Genomic DNA, 24,207 nt, shown 5'->3' with positions numbered 1-24,207 from the left:
TGAAGGCGCCAACGACTATAACTGAACTGAGGAGTTTTCTCGGCATGCTGAACCAACTTGGGAGGTTCGTGCCATGACTGGCTGAGAGGGACAAGACTCTGCAGGACCTCCTCTCTCAAAAGAACTGCTGGGTGTGGGGCATCAACCAGGTGTGTGCCTTTCAAGACTTGAAGGAGGGACTGACGTCTACACCAGTGCTGGCCATGTATGATCCCAACAGAGAGTCCAAAGTCTCAGCAGACACGTCGTCGTACAGACTGGGCAGAGCACTGCTCCAAAAATGGGATGAGAGGTGGAGGCCAGTAGCCTACATGTCTCGGGCTCTCACACTTACAGTGCAGGGATATGTGCAAATGGAGAAGGAAGCTCTGGGACTGACATGGACTTGCAAAAGATTCCGCAACTTCCTCATAGGTAAACATTTCCAGATAGAGACAGACCACAAACCCCCTCCTAGGTTTCCTGGGTACACAACCATTGGATGCTCTACCTCCTCGGATCCAACGCTTAAGGACGCGACTCATGCGCTATTCTTACTACATAAGTCACGTACAAGGTAAGAGCCTGTGGACAGCTGACATACTGTCACAAGCTCCTGTGCAGAGGGATGAGATGCCTGGAGACAAGAAGCTGTTGGACGATACAAACATCTATGTGGACATGGTGATGGAGCTGGTGATGTTGTTGTGATATGTAAACATTTTTTTAACATGATCTACTTTACCCCTCAAATTAAACCCTTATGTGACTGGACATGTTAAAGAAATCATTCATATGTTCTCATTTTGTACATACTGTAGTTGGTTTCCACATCACCACCTCGCTTCTACCTCTGAACTCATTGTCTTGAAAACAGATGTCATCAATCAGACCGATGTAATCAATCAGATGTAGTCAAACAGTCACACACACACACTCATACACATTATGTGAATAAAAAGAAGCTGCAAGGGGACACGAGTTGGTTGGAAGCAGGGTGAGGTCCTGTCGCTCCCCTTGCACAAGTAAAACTTGAAGCCTTGTCTGTTCGCCTTCTTTTTATAGAGAGTCAAGCTTTTTAAACCTTACAGGACATGTATAACATTTGCTTCGTTTTAGTGTTCATTCTTATAGTAACAGCAAGCCGCCAGCCGATGCTGCCCAGCTCTTTCGCAGAAGAAGCTGCAGTACATTGAAACCTATCACGCGTTAGAACTGTTAGCGATGCTATTTATGCGCTGTGAGCTAAACGTGTATTCTGTGCAGTTTACAGGTAAGATACACGGGAGTGGGGGGGGGGGTCGTTTCTGCGTTTGGGATGATTTACTGTCGAACTTGTACAGTATTTCTAAGTTTTCGCACGTTAATTGAACATGATAAAGCCTGCGCTAAAAAGAACTATGGGGCAGGAAAAGTGTGCAAATTCCTGTTGCTTCACAATAAGAGCGAAACATCGGCAGGAGTGTGAGTGAGAGTGTTTAATCCATCTGTATTATTGTCAATGTTTAACGTGTCATATTTGATTTCTCTATGAACTTCAACACCGGAATTAGAACTCACTTATTTTTAGTATTGTTTCAAAGAGTTTTGTTCATTATATTTGTTAGCTTATATGTTGTGTGATATGAATTTGCAGAAGAAGCTGCGGTACATTGAAACCTATTGTGTGAGAACTGTTAATGGATGCTATTTATGTGCAGTGAGCTAAACGTGTATTCTGTGCTCTTTACAGAAATAAAATAAACAACTTTAATATGCTGCACAATGAATTGGGTGACTCCAGTCCTTAAAGTGTAACATATTACCAACAGTCACCTTGGAAACGGTGGTCCCAGCTCTTTTCATGTCATTGACCAAGTCCTGTCATGTAGTCCTGGGCTGATTCATAACCTTTCTAAGGATCATTGAGACCCCACGAGGTGATATCCTGCATTGGGCTCCACTCGGATTGAGATTGACTGTCATGTTTAGCTTCTTCCATTTTGTCATGATTGCTCCAACAGTGGACCCCTTTTCACCAAGCTGCTTGGCAATTTCTCTGTAGCCCTTTCCAGCTGTGTGGACTTGTACAATTTTGTCCCTGGTGTCGTTGGACAGCTCTTTAGTCTTGGCCATGCTACAAGTTTGTGTCTTAGCAGATGCTATTTATGTGCTGTGATTGTATGGGGTAGACAGGTGTCTTTTTGTAGCTAACGACCTCACACAGGTGCATCTGATTCAGGATAATACATGGAGTGGAGGTGGACTTTTAAAGGCAAACAAACAGGTCTTTGAGAGTCAGAATTGTAGCTGATAGACAGGTGTTCAAATACTTATTTGCAGCTGTATCACACAAATAAATCATTAAAAAATCATACATTGTGGTTTCTGGATTTTTTTTTTTTTAGATGATCTCTCTCACAGCGGACATGCACCTACGATGAAAATTTCAGACCCCTCCATGATTTCTAAGTGGGAAAACTTGCAATATAGCAGGGTATTCAAATACTTATTTTCTTCACCGTGTATACACACACGAAAGATTTCGAGCAACTTCAGACATGCAGCAAAAGGCTGGCTACACCCTGAACTGGTCGGCAGTCAATCGCAGGGATCAAATAAGGTAAAACAATCTGAAGTCGAAATCTATCTTGAGCATGCCTTCCTCTCCTCAATTTCCGGGGCCATTGCACCAAAGTCACGGATCATCAAAGGGGGGAACTAGTATACATTCGTATGTTTGCACGTTGTATGTGTATGTTTGCCATGTTTCTCAATCTTTTGTTTAAAACACGTTTACTTTAGGGCGGCATGGTGACGCAGGTGGAAAAGCGTACCCTCACAGTTCTGAGGTCCCGGGTTCAAACCTGGACCCACCTGTGTGGAGTTTGCATGTTCTCCCCGTGCCTGCGTGGGTTTTCTCCGGGCACTCTGGTTTCCTCCCACATCCCAACATTTATTGAACACTCTAAATTGCCCCTAGGTGTGATTGTGAGTGTGGGTGTTTGTCTCGATGTGCCCTGCGATTGGCCGGCAACCAGTTCAGGGTGTACCCTGCCTCCTGCCCGTTGATATCTGGGATAGGCTCCAGCACTCCCCGTCACCCTTGTGAGGATAAGCGGCAATGAAAATTGATGGATGGACGTTTACTTTAGTGTCCACTCTAATTGTAAGAGTAGAAAATCTGTCAAGGTTTGGATTTGTGAAGATGGTGACGGTGAGGCACAGACATGAAGGACCCAAGTGCAGGCAATCAGGCAGGCAAGGCAGGAGTCTCAAAATAGTATTTAATTTCCAAGAAGGCAAACTAAACAAAGTCTCCTAACTAATAACCGAAGTAAAAAAGAAATGCTCAAATAAACCTAATCTGGGAACAAAACATGACAAGGAGATGAGAATAAAATAGAATGCCATTTATTATCATTACACATCGTACATTGTGATAGCAGCACTTGTCCTCTTCCGGTACGTACAAAACTTAAGGTAAAAATACATATAAAAATAAAGAAAAATAGATATTTAAAATGGAATGCGTAAAATATATTGCACAAGATGTTGGAAATCCTTGTGGCTTCACATATTGATTAATAGCTCGGCTTGAGGACAAATGAGAGTTCAGGGTGGTGATGACTCCATCCATCCATTTTCTGAGTTGCTTATCCTTACAAGGCTCGCAGGAGTGCTGGAGCCTATCCCAGCTGTTAACGAGCAAGAGGTAGGGCACACCCTGAACTAGTTGGCATTTAGAGCTCCAATAAAAAAAAAATTTTGGTCCTTCTGTGCATCTGTACTGCCTTCTAGATAGCAGGAGCTCAAACAAATGAGAACCACGGTGAGTCGTGTCCTTAATAATATTCAGAGCTCTATTGAGGCACCAAGCAGAGTAACTGTCTACCATGGAGGGGAAAGAGCAGCCTGCAATCTTCTGTGCTGCTTTAATTGTTCTCTGAAGCCTTGCACTGACTGCCTCAGTGTAGCTCCCCTACCAAACCAAGACAAAGTATGTCAGTAGGCTCTCAATGGATGAGTGGTAGACAGGTACAAAGACATTGCCATGGACAGTAACACGAATAATGGACCAACAAGAACACGAAGAAACCAGAGAGCTAATTACAAACAAATTGACGAGCCCTCGAGGAACACCTTGAAAAGACACGAGTGGCTGGAGAGAACTGATTGGTCGGCACAAGGTGGGAGGTAAAGGAGAACAGGCGGACACAAATGAGCACAGAAGACATGAAAAACTTGGAACACTGGTAAACATGGAACAAAGCCAAACACAACCCAAACAGATATTAACAATTCCAGTTTTGAACAATAAGTATGTTGAATGAATTATATTGAACTATACTGGAATTGAAGCTTTCAGATTGAGGAGTAAAAAAAGAGGTTAGTGGAGAGTCGATTAGAATTTGCTCTTAATGTCCTTTCTTTATTTGCATTATACTTTCAGTTAAATTTCTCAAGATTTTGCAATACATCTATCATCACATAATGGACACAGACGATTTTATGTGCTGAAGGGAATGAAAAACGGTGAAGGTAAGGTACTGGCTGCCGCAGCGCTTTCTTGACTCGGTGTATGCAATGGGGATATCACTCAGACAAGGTTCTGTGACCTACTGATTAACCCTGACACTCAATCTGACACAATCACTTGCCTACTCCTGTAGTCAATGAAAATGACAAGGACAGCAATTTAAGCATGAGGACCAATCACAGGTTAATCATTATGTTTGCTGATTTGTGCTGACCGCAGCTAATCAAGGCTTCTTGGAATTAAGGAGAAGGAAAAAAAAAGGCATGAGAAGGTCAAAATGGACAAACAGGTCTGTAGATGTGTGTTCAGGAAACCCCATCAAGTTTTAAGGAACAAATAATCTTATTTGGTCAAATAAACCCTTTTACATATTTATAGCACACATTTTAAAAATAAGCTTAAGTAAACACACAAACACAGGATTACAGACCAATATCATATTTAATACATCAATAAAACAAGCTTGTATTAGTTGCTGTTATTTTAAAAGGAAAGTATCATTGCAAAGACAGAAAAAGGTAAAAAGTCGTCATAAGTCAGAGTTTCCTGAGGAGAAAGGAAAAAAACGTCTCGTTTATACAGAAGAGAAACAGAGAAGAAAAGAACAAACTCACCTTCTATATTGTTCACACAGCATTCAGTGTGTTCTTTTCTGTCCTGCTGCACACAAACTTATCTATGGGAATGGGTGCATGCAGAGTATGAGAAAGGAAGAGGAATCTGGGGAGTCAAAACAATATTGGCCTGTCTAACAATTGTGGAATAACAAAAGCATGGAAATGTTATATTAAACTTATACTTAATTTTTTTTTAAATGACAATTAAATTCCCAAGGTTTTACACAAATACGAACACCTCCGACAGTGTAGGAACATAGGCAAGGATCCTGTTCATTGACTTCAACTCTGCATTAATGCCATCATCCCCGAACTCCTCTCCTCCAAGTGAGTAAATTGTTTGATCCATCAACTTAACAAAGGTCCTTCAAACAAGAAAGTCATTTTTTGGTTGTGATTCTTTATGAATGCACACCAGTGTGAATAAAGGGTTACAATACGTCAGTGGCAAATTATTTGGCCATATTGAGTAGTAGTAGCAGTAGCAGTACCTACATGACCTGAGAGTTTTTGTTTTTGAGGGGGGAATGTATTTTATTGACAGTGTAACTGATAGTTACAGGACCTTTTTGATTTTGCAGACTCTAGGCTCTCTTTCCCCTCCACTGTCATTGTAACGATGTGCTGGGTGACAACAGGTCAAACAATGAAATCATGAAGGATCAGGCACACACTCCTGCCTAGTTTACATTACACCACCCCCCTCCGCTCTTGACATTGACTCTTGACTCAAAATTACAGATGTTACAGTAGTTACACAGCCCATCAATGTGGTATATAATTACAGTGTCGTTATGCACCGCCCACCACCAGTGCTTTAGTTAGAAACACAGTCTGGGCAACATTGAGCAAAGACGAGCTAGACATGCTGCTTATGTTTACTCTTGATAGTAATTGTAAAAGTAAAAAAAAAAAAAATGCTGTTGCTTTAAGATGCCATGAATCTCTGAGGAGGAAGTGGTGAAACTGGACGAGATTTTTTTTTTTTTTTTGAGTGAGAAAGGTCTGTTCTGAAGCCAAAGTAGAAAGTGCAGGATGAAATGGTGTATAAAGTTAGAATTCTACCTTGACACAGCCTGACTGAGGATGAAAGGACAGACAATACAGTGCACAAAAAGCTACTTTTGTATTTTAAAAATAGGAGGCAACATAAGATTAACCTTAAAACTGTTTGGGGGCATCATTCAGCTTTCAACATGCATTGCTCAAGATATTCTGGAAGCAATAATTCAGTTTTATACCAAGAAAAACAGACGGGATATCATTGTGGACTAAATGAAAATAAATGAAACAAAGTTGGAATTGACCTTTCACATTTCTAGTTCATTGTTGGCTTGGTTTGGATAGCAATGTATTTTTTGTTTGTTGACATTTTCATGGTAAGTTTGCAAAATCCCAAATGAAATTGTTCTTAAAAATGTTTTCATGGGAATGTAAATGCTTCAATCTGAATCTTTTAATGATCCATGTAACTTGAAAGGATGACACTGATCTGACCACAGTGGTCAAAGGGAGCGCTCACGGGCCGAGTATGTTTGCTCAGATGTAAAAAAAAAAAAAAAAAAAAAAGAGGGAATGTTTATGTCAGTTTACATACATCTCTCGTCTCTTGATTCAAGCGTGGCAGGTACGTCGATTGCACACACATAAAGGCGTGTTCGAGCAAGGTGGCTTACGGTCTCTCTTTTGCAAGGCTTCAGTCTCGTCAGACCTATCACTACCAAGTGTGTTAATCCCTGTGAGGATAAACCACTTGGAAAATGGATGGATATATGACAAATGAAGGTGAAATGTGAAAATATGATTTGATGCCTTCTCTACGTAGTGATATGGACATTAGCTGAACTCAATTTATAATGATTGTTTTAGGCTTAATTCTTAACTATTAGTGTGCTTTATTGCAAAAAAAAAAAAGAAAAAACAAACAAACAAAACCAAGCAGTGACTGTTTCTTTCCTTCTTGGACTACACTTGTTTTAATTCCTTCTGTATGGACAAAATTTGGCCAAATGAGCTTTTAGCTCTGCTACCCCCATGGCATGGAATACTTACTTGAAGTTGTTCGACTCGAGTTTTCTACTGAGGGAGCCCCCAGCTTGAAGTACAAACTGAACACTGTGTGCGTTCAATTGTTCAATAGTTGGTTTTTCTGTTATTTTAAAAATATCATTGCGCCTTAAAAACAGCATTGCACCTTAAACATGGTATGTATTATTCTACAGTATATTATCACTTATTTGTGAATGTTTGCTTGTAGGGAGACACTGGCCAGAATCCAAGTCACACTTTGCAGGAGAGGACACAGACTGGCACTCCCATTCATTCCTCTAATGAATCTATGCTCCTTTCCTAACAAAATAGATGAGCTCTCCTGATAAGAACCAGCAAGGACTTTGGACGTTCTGCTGTCCTGTGCTTCACCGAGACTTGGCTGTGTCAATGCATTCCCAACGGACCTACTGTATCTATAGTGCTAGCCAGCTTCCCTATTCACTGTCCGGATTGCATTGTGGAACTGTTGGGGAAAACAAAAGGCAGTGGGATAATGTTTTGGCAACAATGAAAAAATGCCTGGATATTCACACAATTCAGGAGACATTGCAGTCCACTATTAGAGTCTTTGCTCTTGAACTGTAAGCCATGTTACGTGAGTTTGCGTGTTTCATCCTTGACTGATCTTCATTTCGATGAAACCAGCACTGCTAACCCTCTCTGAACAAGTAAACGAAATTGAGAAAAAACATCCAGACTTACCCCTCATTATTCTAGGAGATTTTAACATAGCTGAGTTAAATAAATAAATAAAAAAATAAATAAATAAATAAAATAAAGTTCTCTGTCAATTGACTGTCTGTCTGGTGTCAACATGTGTGTCGGACTGGGGGGGTTTCAACTACCGGAGACAAATTCAATGTTTGGTTTTTACAGACCTGGCCAATAAACCTGATTATCATATGTCCTGGTGACCTTTTTGCCACATCACCCATGTGAAAGAAATCATGAGCTCAGTGGGTTTTACCTCATTCAATAAATCTTAAAAGGAACGCTGTGCTGCTAAATAGTTTTATTGATTTTAAAGGCAAAAAAAATATTATGATATGGCTGCTGACCTGACCTGTAAAATATGTGGTTCCTGGTTAGTAAAATATGTGATTCTTTAGTTTGTGTAGTTATCTGTTAACTAAATTAATCTGGTAACTGTCGAGGTGGGATTATTATTTTTTTCGGGGGGAGGGCCGGGTGTTTTTTGTTTTTTTTTCTCCTTGCAAATTGCTTTTATACAAGCAGTCACACTTGTGTTGGCGTCCTCTGCAGGAGATGGCGGTAATGTACCTCAGTTATTTGCTAACATCAAGAGAAGAAGAAGAAGAAAGTCCTCATCCTGCTGGTGTCGTCGGCGCATGTCTGTTTCTTGGTGAACACTGTATCATCCGTCACGAATCTGCTATTCCATATAGGTAAATACCTCTCTCCATTTCAGAGTTATTTTTCTAATTTATATTATTATTTATTGTTATACTGCATTTACTGAATCCAGTGCATAGTGTCGTCCTAGTGGTTTTCACATCAGCATACACAGTTTACGTTTATTTTATGCATTTATTTTTCCGTTACTGTTGTATTCGTAATGGGTAAAGAAACTCATTGAAACGGGAAGATTTCAGATTCACCTCACCGGGTATAAATTGTGTTCAGATTGACCGAATGATGTAATTTGTGACGTTTATGATTAAATCACCAAAATGTATTTTTTATGCTCCGGTTTTACGATGGCGACGCAAATTTTTTTTTTACGTAAGATGAAAATTGCGGTCGTTTTTGGGCTGGACGATGATGGAAAAACAAATACAGTGGAATCAGTTTGATTTTTACCATTATTATTGTTAGTAGTTGTATACCATTATTATTGTTAGTAGTTGTAGGAGTAGTATATATTTATCATTATTTTCCTATTGAAATAATTATTTAGCACATCCATCCATTATGTACCACTTTTCCGGGTCAGGTTGTGGGGGAAGTAGCTTCAGCAGGGATACCCAGACTTCCCTTTCCCCAGCCACTTCTTCCGGAGGGATCCTGAGGCGTTCCAAAGCCAGCCGCGAGACATAGTCTCTCTTTCCGGTGGCACATGCCCGAAAGAACTCACCAGGGAGGCGTCCAGGAGGCATCCGAATCAGATGCCCCAGCCACTTCATCTGCTTCCTCTCAATGCGGAGGAGTAGCGGCTTGACACTGAGCCCCTCCCAGATGACTGAGCTCCTCACCCTATCTCAAAGAGAGAGCTTGGACACCCTGTAGAGGAAACTCATTTCGGCCGCTTGTATCTGGGATCTTGTTCTTTCGGTCATGCCCCACAGCTCATGCCCATAGGTGAGGGTAGAAACGTAGATTGACTGGTAAATTGAGAGCTTGGCCTTTCGACTTAGCTCCCTCTTTACCACAACAGACCGATACAAAGTCCGCATCACTGCAGACGCTGCACCTATCTGTCTGTCGATCTCCTGCTCCATTCTTCCCTCACTCGTAAGCAAGACCCCAAGATACTTGAACTCCTCCACTTGGGGAAGGATTTCATCCCCGACCTGGATAGGACACTCCACCCTTTTCCGACTGAGGACCATGGTCTTGGATTTGGAGGTGCTGATTCTCATCCCAAGCCAGTTCACACTCAGCTGAAATTGCATCAGTGAGAGCTGGAGATCATGGCTTGATGAAGCCAACAGAACCACATCATCTGGAAAGAGCAGAGATGTGTGCTGAGGCCACCAAACCGGACACCCTCTACGCCTCGGCTGCGCCTAGAAATTCTGTCCATAAAAGTTATGAACAAAATCGGTGAAAAAGAGCAGCCTTGGCAGAGTGTAACTCTCACCGGAAGCGAGTCCGACTTATTGCCGGCTATATCGGCCAAACTCTGACAGCCGTCATAGGGGGACTGAATAGCTCGTATCAGGGGGTTTGGTACCCCATACTCCCGAAGAACCCCCGACAGGACTCCCCGAGGGACACGGTCGAATGCCTTCTCCAAGTCCACAAAACACATGCCGACTGGTTGGGCGAATTCCCATGCACCTTCGAGGGTCCTGCCGAGGGTGTAGAGCTGTCCACTGTTCCACGGCCAGGATGAAAACCACATTGCTCCTCCTTAATCCGAGACTCGACTTCGCGACGGACCCTCCTCTCCAGTACCCCTGAATAGACCTTAACAGGGAGGCTGAGGAGTGTGATCCTTCTATAGTTGGAACACACCCTCCGGTCACCCTTCTTGAAAAGGGGGACCGCCACCCCAGTCTTCCAATCCAGAGGCACTGTCCCCAATGGCCACGTGATGTTGCAGAACACAATTAGCACAATTAATCTAATGGAAAAAGCCGAAAGGAAAAGAAGATGAAAGGAAGAATAAGAATAATGAAAGAATCATTATTTTCAAAACGTATTTATTCTATTAACAAACCTACAACATCTATAAAATTCAAAGAACAATAATCATAAATCAAAAATAATTTGTGACATGTACAATAGCGTATTTTAAAATAATAGCAGTAAATACAACAAAATACAGGCCAGACCTTGCTGCATGTGCTTGGGCCTTTCAGGGGCAGTGTGGTGCAAGCATAGAGATGCAATTAAATTAAGATCAAAAGATTAAATATGTGACTTTATTAATATAACTTGTTTCTTCATAGATACCGGAGTATATGCCTGCAAATATTGCATATTCTATTGCATATATACTATTATACAGTATTTGTAAGGGTTAATATTGTGTTTGAAAATTAGTTATTTGAAGGTAAATCCCTCCTGTGACTTCTAATGCTATTTCTTGCTAGCCTGTCAAGAGGGTTAGATTAGATTAGATTCCATTACTTTTTAGCATTAGGTTATGAATGTTTTGAAAATCAAATGTGTTTAATTTAAATACAGGATATCTTAGGTGTGTTTTACAGTAAACTCCAACAGTTGTGTCAATAAATGGGGATAAAAGGGTTAAAGCATTCTCAGGGACAGGAGAATAACATATGTCACACACTTGGTGCCAATAATAGGTGCATTCAAGGTGTTTTCAAGAAGCAGGAACTTGCATACGCTTACTGCACCATTCATCACATTTATCGTTTTTCTCCGATTATGTTTTTATGATCCTGAGAAGCCAAAATCGATATCTCAGTTACATTTTAATTGTCTATCCCCAAGTCATCTATCACTAATATATAAGTAACATCATTACTACAGTACATATTTGTATGAAAAAAATACTGCGAGACCTGCGGTGGGCAAATTATGGCCCGCGGGCCACATCCAGCCCGTTGACCATTTTAACCCGGGTTGCCAAAGGTTGGTACATAGTTGCCTGAATCATATCAAAATCATGACTACATTCGTTGGTTTGTACTGCTGAATGGTTCCACCAAGTTGTGCTATAATACCCACTGGTTCCACCAGGTGGCAAGTCAAGTGATACATCGAGTTGAATTTTGCTGTTCTCCTTCTAGGTGGCACGGTGGACAGGTGTAAAGCGTTAGCCTCAGAGTTCTGATGTCTAGGGTTCAATCCCGGCCTCGCCTGTTTGGAGGTTACATGTTTTCCCTGTGCCTGCGTGGGTTTTCTCCGCGCTCTCCGGTTTCCTCCCACATCCCAAAAACATGCAACATCAATTGTACACTTTAAATTGCCCCTAAGTGTGATTGTGAGTGGGACTGTTCTCTGTCTCCATGTTCAGGGTGTGCCCTGCCTCCTGCCTGTTGACAGCTGGGATTGTCTCCAGCACTCCCGCGAGCCTTGTTAGGATTAGCAGCTATGAAGATGGATGGATGTTTCTACTCAGCTTCCACTGCTGAATACTACAACCACCAGCAGGGGACCAAAGAGAAATAATCTCAAGAGTGTATGCAGAGTCATGATTCCACCATTTCAAAAGAAAAAATACATAATGACATAATAACCTGGTTATATTTCAGTTAAGCATGGTTGTATGTGCCCCTCCTCGAGCCGTCACCTTATCGTGGTGGAGGGGTTTGTGTGTCCCGATGATCCAAGGAGCTAAGTTGTCCGAGGCTTCATGCCCCTGGTAGGGTCACCCATGGCAAACAGGTCCTAGGTGAGGGACCAGACAAAGTACGACTCCAAAAATCCCCATGAGGACTACAACAATTGGATCTTGGTTTCCCTTGCCCGGATGCGGGTCACCGGGGCCCCCCTCTGGAGCCAGGCCTGGGGGTGGGGCTCGAAGGCGAGCACCTGGTGCCCGGGCCTGCACCCATGGAGCTCAGCCAGGCACAGCCCGAAAGGGTATCATGGGCCCCCCTTCCCATGGGCACACCACCTGTGGGAGGGTGCCATAGGGGTGGGTTGCAATGTGAGCTGGGCGGTAGCAAAAGGCAGGAACCTTGCTGATCTGGTCCACGGCTACAGAAACTAGCTTGAGGGACATTGAATGTTACCTCTTTGGCAGGAAAGGAGCCCGAGCTGATGCATGAGGTTGAGAAGTTCTGACTAAATTTAGTCGGACTCTTCTCTATCCACTTGGCGGCTGTATGTTGGGGTTTGTCCCGGTGGATGAGAGTTTACCATCCCTCCGCCTTTGGTTGGAGGGATGGGTTCTGACTGTTGTTTGTGCCTATGCACCAAACAGCAGTTAAGAGTATCCACCCTTTTTCGAGTCCTTGGAGGGCGTACTGGATAGCGCTCCCTTTGGGGAATCCATCATTCTGCTGAGGGTTTTCAATGCACATGTGGGCAATGGTAGTGATCGCCGATCAGAACCCGTGTGGTGTTGTTATTGGACTTCTGTGCTCATCACGGAATGTCCATAATGAACACCACGCTAAGAAATAAGGGTCTCCACATGTGCACTTGGCACCATGACACACTAGTTTGCAGTTTGATGATTGACTTTGTGGTCATGTCATCGGACTTGTACCTGCAGGTCTTGGACACTAGCGTGAAGAGAGGGACGGAGCTGTAAACGGATCACCACCTGGTGGTGGGTTGTATCTGATGATGAGAGAAGATGCTGGTCCTACGTATAGCAGGCCCAAACGTATTGTGGGGGTCTGCTGGGAACGATTTGCAGATTCCCCTGTCAAAAATAATTTAAACTCCCACCTCCAGAAGAACTTTGCTCATGATCCGGGGGAGGTGGAGGATATTGAGTTTGAGTGGACGATTTTCCACGCCTGCATGCTGAGGCGGCCGACCGGAGCTGTGGCCGTTAGGTGGTTGGTGCCTGTCATGCCAGCAACTGGCTAACTATGTTGGTGGATACGAACAGTGAGGGACGCCGTCAAGTCCTATCGTGCATTCCTGCCCGTTAGACTCCCGAGGCCGCTGATAGGTACCGGCCAGCGAAGTGGAATGCAGCTTCAGTGATCGCTGAGGCAAATACCCGGGTATGGGAGGAGTTCGTTGAAGCCATGTAGAATACTTCAAGACAGCTTTGAGGAAATACTGGGTCCACCATCTGGCGTCTCAGGAGGGGGAAGCAGTACACTGTCAAGACTATGTATAGTGAGGATGGAGCACTGCTGACTTCAACTCGGGACGTGAGTCAGTGGGATAAATACTTTGAAGACCTCCTCAATTCCACCGACACACCTTCCCATGAGCAAGCAGAGTCTGAGGTCTCTGAGGTGGGTCGTCTATCTCTGATGTTGAGGTCACCAAGTAGTTAAAAAGCTCCTCAAGAGGGATGTCTATTTTTTCCTATGATGCACATGCTGTATCTTGGTTTGTGTGGTGTGATAGCGCTGCTTTCCCATTTGCTATCGCTGCCGCATCTTTCTGTCACCCCATTGGCTAGGAGGGGCATCAATTTTCCCTTGAACACTCAACTGTCACCAAATCACTCCAGTGCTTATTTGGAAAATAAAACTTTTTCTGGAGTTTTTAGTTTGTTTTTGCAAATTTTGTCATCTTCTTCTGCTCCTCATTTTCCTCTCGATAATACCCCACAGATTCTTAATGGGGTTTAAATTCAGCTGGTGTCTGGCCAGTCAAGCACTGTGATGGCATGGCATCAAACCAGGCTTTGGTGTTTCTGGCGGAATGGACGGTAGGCAGGTTGATTAAGAGGAAGTTTAAATTTGCATCTAGATTCCGATTCTCAGCAGAAGGAGTCATGAAGTCCTCGAAAACATTCTGGTAGACTGCTGGGGTTACCTTGAATTGAAGAAAGTTGAACACCTGCACTGGAAATTCCACACCAAATCAAGACTGGCTTTGGTGATTTTACACAGAACCTCAAACACCTTGGGTTCTGTTCTTCACTCATCTTCTTCCAAACTTTGATTCTAAGTTTAAATGCCTAGGAGATGATCTTGAAGATGTTTCCCTTCAAAAGGCCACTGTTGCGCAGAATCACAAATTGAGTGATATTGAGAACCTTCCAAGACTGGACAAACGTGTGTTCGAAACATTGAATGCCATCGCTGACACCTACAAAACAAGCAGAGGAGATGGTGCAGCTCTTCAGCCAGAACATTTTTGCAGCACTTAAGAACATCCACTGGGATCGTGTCTTTCACCAGGCCTTTGCCAGTGGCGAGGGAATCCAGGACGTGTTGCAGTTCTTCAAGCATTGGTTCGCTGTCAAGGTCCTCCTGCATTGGCATCTTCTGAGAGGATGTCTCAGTCCCTGGTGTAGAGCTCAGAATAATGCTTGACCCAATGTTCCATATATTTTGTTCTACCTTGGGGATGTCACCAGAAGAGGATTTCAGAGATCCAGTTATCTTTTGTGTTGATATTAGAGCCTGCTTGATACCACCAAACATCCCATTGATGTTGCCAGTGTCAGCTGCATTCTTGATCTTGAGCTGAGCTGAAGCCAGTAGTCATTATCACACCGCTGCGCAAACTGCTTGACTTTGCTGCGGGCTTCCCGTAGCACTAGCAGGTTCTGTTTGCTGCGACTGTTTTTATAGGCAGACTTCGCAGCCCTCTTTGCTTCAACTGCAGGCCTTATATCCACAGCTAAAGTTTCAAACCAGTCTGCTGATTTGTTTATTTGCTTTCTGAACTATGATATTGCTGAGATGTACATAACATCCCTCAGGTATTCCCATCATTCCTCAACTTTGTTGTTTTGCTGGCCTGGTCGATACTATAGCAAATTCTGCTACCTTAGTTGGATTTATTGTGTTCCTGGTGTTGATGCAGGGTCTGCTTGTTTTCTTTGAGGGACAATTCTTATAGTCTGCAGTTTCACATTGTTGCACACTAACGAGTGGTCCATATCGCAGTCAGCGCTCTGGTACCCGAAGGTGAGCTTGACACATGCTAGTCTGCAACGTATGATGAGAAACAGATCGAATTGGACCCAGTGGTTGGACCTGGGGTGGCCCTAGGAAAGTCATTGTTATGGCATGGCATTGAAAAGATGTTCATGATGCAGAGGTCGTGATAGCAGCAGAGTTCAAGCAGACTCTGTCCGTTTTCATTCATGCTTTTAACCCCAAAATGACCCAGAGAGGAGGGCCAATTTGTGTGGTTGGAGGGTCGACTGCTGCTTCCCATATTTGGTTAACGCTATACAGTGAAGCTAGAGTGTTCTCTCCAATGTGCAAGTGCCTGGGTAGAAGTGTAGAGAGAAGAAATTGTTACCCACGCAGTAGGTCCCCCCTCTCCACATTGCCATAATGATCAATTGGAAAGGCAGATGCCAGTACACATGGTTCCTGCGCCTTTGCAGAAGTTGCCGGAATGGGCTGAGTACAGCGTTGAACCACCTTAGGTGCTCCGGGGCCTTATTTTCTGCCAGGGTTTGCTTCCAAGCTTTCTTCTTTCCCTAGATTCCTACAGGCAGTAGAGCTATTTGCCCATTGCGGGGAAGTTTGGTTCGTGAGGCACATGCGCTTATCCACATCAGTGGGCCATTATTCCACATCTCTGGGGGTCAAACTTCGAGTCCTTGATAGTTTCCCAGGTGACGGCGCCATAGAACCACTGAAGCATATGTCTTGTGGTGGAGAGATTATGTACAGAGGAAGACTTCCGCACTCAGCTCCTCTTTTCGCATAAATGCTAGCCATAAGTGGGAGAACTTGCAATATAGGAGGGTGTTCAAATACTTATTTTCTTCACTGTACCTGTGTTAGTTAGAAGTGAGAAATGACGAGCACTACTCTACAACAAGCACACTAGGCACATCATACCACATTTGGCACCCGTACATATCAGCGAACATCTTAATTTCACTTGTTAAAGTGTTTGTGGCTCCCTGTGTTGTCCATTATATGGAAATGGGGTCTAAAATGCTCTTTGAGTGTGATAGGTTGCCGACCCCTGCACTAGACTTTCATTCATATGTTGGGACACAGCACTCTGAACAGCCAGCCTGACTAGCTACAAATACAGTATTTGTGTGTTACCCAGCCTAAGGACGATATCATTAATGGTCTTCTGGCCAGTTTTCAAGTTTTGCAGTTTTCTGCATGTTTAACCCAGCAAAGACAATTGAATCGAAGCGAAGCAACTCAATGGCACCTGGGGAAAGCTGTATATGTGCTTTGAGTTTTGTAGACTAGTGCGTGACACTCAGTTTATAGCAAAGCAAAGCAAATGTATGTATATAGCGCCTTTCCTACACAAGATAACTCAATGTGCTTTACATGATTCAAATCATTTGAATACAAAGAAATACATTATTTAAAACTGGGGAAAAACAACAAAAAATAAAGACAAAAATGACAACAAAATATGCTAAGACAGAAAAAGTACAAATAAGAACAGCGTACAGTGCAAGAAATATGAAAAAGTAGAAATATTCAAAAAAGCATGGGGAAAAAAGAAAAGTTTTCAATCAGGATTTGATAATATTCACACTATTGGTTAATGTCACTGGGATGACAAATATCTGATCTAAGTTATTCTGGAAAAGACTCAGCAAATCAGATTTATAGACGAGAAACATTTCTGGCCTTCAAAATTTGGGCTGATTACGTCACAGTATTCAAATGTATTAAATTCCTTATTTTGACACCTTCCACGAGTTGTTTCAACCTGCTTGGACCCGTTTCTTCACTACCTTACCAGACTCACCATTGCTCTGGATTGTTGTCCCCAAGTATTTGAAGTCGTCCATCCTTGCTATCTCTTCTCCCTAGATTCTGATTCTTCCCCCTCCACTGCTCTCATTCACACGCATATAATCTGTTTTACTTCAGCTAGTCTTCACGTCTCTCCTTTCAAGTGCATGCCTCCCGCTTTCAAATTGTTCCTGGTTTCACTTCAGATCACATTGTCATCTGCGTGATCCAACTGGATGACAATCTAACTTCATTTGTCATCTTATCCATTACCGCAGCAAACAGGAAGGGGCTCAGAGCTGATCCTTGATGTACTTCAACTTCCATCTTAAATTCTTCTGTCACACCTATGGCTCACTTTACCACTGTTCTATTGCCCTCATACATGTCCTGTTCTAACATATTTCTCCGCCACACCAGACTTGCATATATGCAGTACCACATTTCTTCTCTTGGTACCCTGTCATAGGCTTTCTCTAGGTCTACAAAGACACAATGTAGCTCCTTCTGACCTTATTTGTACTTTTCCACTAGCATCCTCAAGGCAAATACATCTGTGGTACTCTTTCTAGGCATGAAACCAAACTGTTTCTTGCAGATACTTACTTCTGTCCTGGGTCAAGCCTCCGCTACTCTTTCCCATAACTTCATTGTGTGGCTTGTCAACTTTATTCCTCTATAGTTCCCACTGCCATGCAAGTCACCTTTGTTCTTAATAATGGAAACTACCACACTTTTCCTCCATTCTGCTTTGCCCGCTAGTATTCTGTTGAACACGTTGGTCAAAAATTCCCCTGTCACCTCTGCAAATTGCTTCCATACCTCCACAGGTATGTTCTCAGGACCAACTGCCTTTCTAATGGGTGGATCCATGAGAATGATTGACAGCTCCCTTCTGACCAATCAGTGAGTGTCATTTTCTGAACTCTGAACTTGCTGCAATACACTTTTGAACGTCTTCATGAAAATCTATAAATCAATACGATGAAAATTTCAGACCCCTCCATGATTTCTAAGTGGGAGAACTTGCAATATAGGAGGGTGTTCAAATACTTATTTTCGTCACTGTACCTATATGCTAACACAGAAAACGAAAGATGGTGCAATATTATTTTTTTTTTTATATCGAGGCAAACTCCATTTATTCCATTTTTTTCAAAAAGTAAAACCTGTATATTAGTTTGTTTAAAATTTGACAAAAACAAATCCAGTATTTCATAAAATTCTTGAATCTTTCAAGTGACCAACAAAAAAGGATCTTAACTGTAATCTTGGCCTTTTGAAAAGAGTTCGCGAACAATTAAGCTTGTTAGCTCGGCGACACGATCAGCACACATGGAGGTTGAAGCCGGGCAGCGTGATAGCAACATCAGGCACTCGTCGGGCACTCGTCCACAAAACCAAGACTCTGTGAAGCACAGAGCCGCAGAACGTCCAAAGTCTTTCGTTGGAGTCATTAGACGATGTTCACGCTTATGCAGCCAGACTTGTGTACCGGATCGCGAGCTTCTTCGCTGCGAGGCTTTGAAGAGCGGGCCGACTAGCAACTCTGGAAAAAAGCTTCAGCGAATTGGCGAGAGTTGTTGAAAAAAGGGTTAGAAGTCCTCAAATGTCCTCTCTTTTGTACTTGAGTCCCGAGACGCCTGTGAAACACAAAAACACAAACAGTAACGGAGTGCATTCCGAAGTCTATAAGACTGCTTTACATTAGGTAGAGAGGTTAAATGGTGGTGCGCAATGGTGTATGGGTAATTCAGCAAAAAATGTGACGTCAGTGAAAACAACCCATATGTTACATAGCCTAGCAAGCTAGCGCTACTGCGAGTAGTTGTGTGCAAACATAATGCCATTCTGATCAATACATGGTCTGCAGCAATGATTTCCAACCTTGATGGAGGCAAGGCACATACTTAAGTGAAAAACCTCACAGTACATTAACAAACGAAAATGGCCCAAAAAGTAGATGAATTAACTTTCTGCCATCTATTATTTGAATTTGTTCTGTCTGTCACTATTCCTCACTGGGATAAATAGATGAATAAAGATACACTATTTATTGTTTTTTTTATTTCTATATGTATATATTTAAATACAGTTTATTTAAATTGACTCATTGCTCTATCAATTTGGTTCTTTTTTTTTAACTCAACCCCAAAAACCCCAATTGTGTAAAGGTTACAAATTATACTATAATTGTATTAATGTTTATTTTATGACAAATTGCACAACCCATTCTCAGACTCCTGCTTTAAAATTTCCAGGTGTGACAATGGGGAAGTCATTTTCCCAGTACTTGAAACAGACTGTGTATTATGAGGCTCAGGATGGCCTGATCTCTCGTCAAGAACATAGTCCAACAGAAGATGGGAAGGGTGGAGACGTTTCACAATTTCCATATGTGGAGTTTACAGGACGAGACAGTGTGACTTGTCCTACATGTCAAGGCACTGGAAGAATCCCTAGAGGTAAAACAGTTCTTTATGGTGTGTTGAAGTAATTGAGGTAACTCCAAATTCTAACTTAGACTGACTTAATTCTTAATTCTTGGGTGAAATTACACAACTGCTATAAGTAAACATATTATCAAAAATATGTGCTTTTCAGCAGCAGGAAAATTTAATACTGAAATCCGAAATCAGTGTTCACAGTATTTTTAGTGTTCAGTGTAGAATTTTGAGGCATTTGGAAAAAAAACAATGTTGGTTTCAGGCTATGAATTACAATGTGGGAAAAGTGAAGAACCTGGAATACCTCCCAGATGTACTCATTCCAGGGTAAAATGCCAATGCCTCCTCATCATTTGTTATCTGTTTCTTCAGGACAGGAAAATCAACTTGTGGCATTAATTCCCTACAGTGACCAAAGGCTTCGCCCAAGGAGGACGTATGTATATTTATCTTTGTTTGCACAGCATTTGGAAATATTCATAGACGCCCATCTTTTATTTCATCATTGTAATGAAATCTTTCCAAAGAGAGAGAAAGAGAGAGAGAGAGAGACAGAGAAACTGGCAGTTACTTCGTGCCGCTCCCTGACTGAAGAACATGGAAGAGAAATCCGTAGTTAAACTAAAATGGGAAGGAGTCAAGGATGAAAGGCCTATTCACAGTGATCTTGTCCTTGAGAGAAAAGGGAGGCCAGTAGGGCCACTAAGAAGGGCGATTAAAAACAATTAAGCAGGGATGAGAATTTCTGACTTTTTCAGACCAAAATGACCATTCTCGAGATAAGCGCAAATCCGTTGAGCAAATTTCGGTGGTTGGGTATCGTACTCCTGCCTCTCGGTGGTGGGCTCCGAGCTGCAAGTTCAGTTTAGTGCTAGCACAAGCATGACGATCATATGCCGTTCTAACTTGCTCGGTAGTGTAAATATTTGCAATTTGTGGCATAAGCATTAAAACTTGTTTGCAGCAGATTACTCGATTGGACAACAGAGTTATACAGTATAATGATCCAATCGGTGGTTAATCGAGTTTCACCATTGCCATGTACATGTGTTCTCGGTTCTCAGAAATCACAGTGGAACTTGTTAGTTAGCCAAGTAATGGTGCGTGGGACTTAGAGCGACAGTGTGTTCAAAGTTTTACGATGGCGAAAGTGTTAGAAAAAAAGGATGAAGATCGAGCGAGGGGCAATTGACAAGGATGCTGGAATCAAAAACTGTTTCAGACGGGCATGGCTTGAAAAAAGTGTAACCGTGCAGACCGAAAACGGTATCAACATGTCTATCCGAACACATACAAAAAGTGCACATTCCCGGCAAAGTGCTTTGCACTCTATGTTCCAAACTCAACACCCCCCATCGACAGACATTTTCAGTGTTTTTCCAAATTGGTCATTCTCATCCCTGATTAAGATACTTGGTACATTTGAAAAAGTGACATAAGAAGTAAGAACTATTGAGGTAATCAAAATCACATTAAATTATGGGATACTATAATAAAAAAGGGATTTTTCTCAGAACACTTTCTTCTTGTCCTTTTCTTTTTGGCTTATCCCGTTAGGGGTCGCCACAGTGTGTCATACTCGATGAACGCATATTGGTTTGGCACAGTTATACGCCGGATGCCCTTCCTGACGCAACCCTTCTGCATTTAGCCGGGGAGAGAAGCTTACAGCACCTGGTGTTCCCAGGCGGTCTCCCGTCCAAGTACTAACCAGGGCCGAACCCGCTTAGCTTCAGAGATCTGACTCAGGGTAGCATGGTTGAAGCTTCTCAGAACACTATATAGTTTGTTAATGTGGTCTTAGCTGCAATGAATGGATAAACTTGGGGTGTCCAGATCCAATTTGTTTTCCTTGAATTTTGGCCGATACCCAAATCAGTTAAGTCTGATATCACCAATAATCATCCATAGATTACTTGTACTATGTTGTTGTATGGAATGTTTGAAAAGGCTTGATGAAGTCTTATTCCTCAGAAAACAATGATCAACAACAGTAGGTATGGAAAAATGTACCCATTATTAATAATGTGCTGCATATAGTACCGTAAATAAGATATATTGGAATGTACTAAAATATAAAAAAAATTTAATTCATTCATCTTTCATACCGCCTACCCTCACTAGTTGTGGGCGTGCTGGAAACTACCACAGCAGACTCCGGGCGAGAGACGGACTACATCCTGAACAGATCACGAGGCAATTGGAGGACACAAATAAAGAAAAAAAACATCTGAACTCACATTCACAACTATCAGCCATTTAGAGTCTTTTATTCACCAGCCGTGCTTTTTTTGGGAATTTGGAAGAAAACCGGAGTCAGTAAACCCACGCAGGCACGGAAGATTATGCAAACTCCACTCAGGCAAGCCTGGATTTGAACCCAGGTCCTCAGAACTGTGAATGTGACATGCTAACCTGCCGCCTTAGTGTAATACAGAAAAATCATATAAGTAAATCCTGAAAAAAAAAAACAGTTTTCTTATCCTCACTATAGCATGCTGGGGCCTATCCCAACTATCTTTGGGTGAAAGGTGTGGTACGCCCTAAGTGGTCGCTAGCCAATCACAGAACTGATAACTATTTATCCATCCATTTTTTTAGTCGCTTATCCTCACAAGGGTCACGGGAGTACTGGAGCCTATCCCAGCTGTCATCGCGCAGGTAGCTGGGTACACCCTGAACTGGTTGCCAGCCAATCTCAGGGCACTTTGAGACAGACAACAGTCACACTCACAATCTAGCCTTGGGCAAATTAGAGTCTCCAATTAAAGCATATTTTTGGGATGTGGGAGGAAACCAGAATGCCTAGATAAAACCCACGCAGGCATGGGGAGAACAAGCAAATGCCACACAGGCGGGCCCAGGATTTGAACCCCAGTCCCCAGAACTGTGAGACCAATGCTCTACAGCTGGCCCACCATGCCGCCGCTGATAACTAATAAAACCAAAAATAACGAAACAAATACAATATATTTAAATCGCAACATGACCACTACTTAAACACACATTCTACATTTGAATAAATGTAATTAAAAAAGAAAACCATGAAAAATAACCTTAACAAACAATAAATACAAAATGTACCGTGAAAGAGCCACAGAGGTTCAATCTGGCCTCGCCTGTCTGGAGTTTGCATGTTCTCAGTTGTGCCTGCATGAAATTTCTCTTTTCCTCTCACATCCCAAAAACATGCATGGTAGATTAATTGAAAAAAAATAATTATCCATAACTGGGAATTTGAGTGATTGGTTTTGATTTATATGTGCCCTACAAGTGGCTAGCGACCAGTTTAGGGTGTAGAACTCGTCTCACTTGGAGTCACCTGGACTAGACTCTAATACGCCTGCGACTGTCGTGAGGTTAAGCGTCATGGAAATTGGGTGAATATACTCTCAAGATACAAAATAATTACATTTCTCCACATGTGCTGCAAAACTCTTTTGAACCTCTTCATGCAACTGGTGTTTAATTTTAATGACAATATTGTGGCAGTCTGGCTAATAGGATTAATGCACTCAGGCTCGCGGTGCTTAGCTTTCTCATTTGATGTGCAGTTCCCGCTGTGCATGACCTCTGTGGGGGGGGGGGTTTGTGTGTCCTAATGATCCTAGGAGCTAAGTTGTCTGGGGCTTCACGGCCCTGGCAGGGTCACCCATGGCAAACAGACTTTTAAGGGCACTGTGCACAATGGTCAATTTTATATTTATGGTGTGTTTAATGCCTCAGCTCGAGACTCATGAGGTTGTATTGTGTCATCCACAGGAAGTTGTATGTAACAGCATCAGTTGTTGTCTGCCTGCTGTTATCCAGCTTGGCTGTTTTTTTCCTCTTCCCTCGATCCATCGATGTGACCTATGTCGGGGTGAAGTCAGTTTACGTTGGCTACGATAAAGAGAAACACAGTGTATATCTCAACATCACAGTAAGTCATGTATAAGTTCTAGGGTCCTTTCACACCTATATTTTCCCACAAACTATCACGAAAAATTAGAGTATTGTTAAAGTTTTAAAATACTTATCTCTCTAATTTCATTCAAGGGTATCAACCCTTCAGATCAATGGGGCGTCTGGCTCTCCTGGGGGTGGAGGGGCATGGGACATCACAGCGTGTGTGGGGCAGCTGGGGGAGGATGGATTGGTCGGGGAGGTTGAGGGGTGTTGGCATTGGGCATAGGACATTTATGGACCTTTACCCTCATTGTGGAAGGGGATGATGGTGGCTGAACACCATGATTCAGGAGACCAGTTCCAGCTTTAATGGCCAACTATGTTACAACACACAAGGAATTTGTCTCTGACAGTCAGTGCTGCCCTGGTACGACATTCAGAACAAAGAACAAACTAACAAGAACAAAGAACAAGAGACATTCAGTTAACAGGAACTATTCCTTATAAGAGTCACAGATGTGTAAGATGCAGTGTCCTGCAAGAAGCCTTACTCGTTCGCGGTTCCTGTTATAGACCAATCTAATGACAATTGACCCCTCCGTACAGGGCACTTAACCACGCCTCCTGAAGTGACGTCACGCCACGTGCGCTAACGTCAGACAAACAATTAGCAAAAATGGCGGAGCAGCAATAAAAGAATAGAGCGAAACTGTCCGATTTACTGGCTGATT

General features: G+C 42.6%; 1 protein-coding gene across 8 annotated transcripts in view; it reads left to right on the top strand.

Annotated features, from left to right (window-relative positions):
* Nucleotides 1–3,674: 3,674 nt before the first annotated feature.
* Nucleotides 3,675–24,207, top strand: part of LOC133509560 (ADP-ribosylation factor-like protein 4A) — a 49,534-nt gene continuing 29,001 nt past the window's right edge. For 2 of the 8 annotated variants that reach the window (XM_061836738.1, XM_061837222.1), the window contains exons 1-6: nt 3,681–4,214; nt 4,412–4,500; nt 8,431–8,573; nt 19,403–19,606; nt 19,961–20,024; nt 23,351–23,510. In XM_061836738.1, the coding sequence (XP_061692722.1) occupies nt 19,411–19,606; nt 19,961–20,024; nt 23,351–23,510 (420 nt within the window). In that variant the 5' untranslated portion in view covers nt 3,681–4,214; nt 4,412–4,500; nt 8,431–8,573; nt 19,403–19,410. Of the gene's footprint in view, nt 4,348–4,411; nt 4,501–8,430; nt 8,574–11,609; nt 11,714–11,836; nt 12,002–17,971; nt 18,048–19,402; nt 19,607–19,960; nt 20,025–23,350; nt 23,511–24,207 lie in introns of all 8 variants that reach the window. The other 6 variants (XM_061837066.1, XM_061836822.1, XM_061837301.1 and 3 more) reach the window with 6 other exon arrangements.

This window comes from Syngnathoides biaculeatus, chromosome 1 (genome assembly GCF_019802595.1).
Source record: "Syngnathoides biaculeatus isolate LvHL_M chromosome 1, ASM1980259v1, whole genome shotgun sequence".
Lineage (NCBI taxonomy): Eukaryota > Metazoa > Chordata > Actinopteri > Syngnathiformes > Syngnathidae > Syngnathoides > Syngnathoides biaculeatus.
This window is presented reverse-complemented; position numbering and strand designations above follow the sequence as displayed.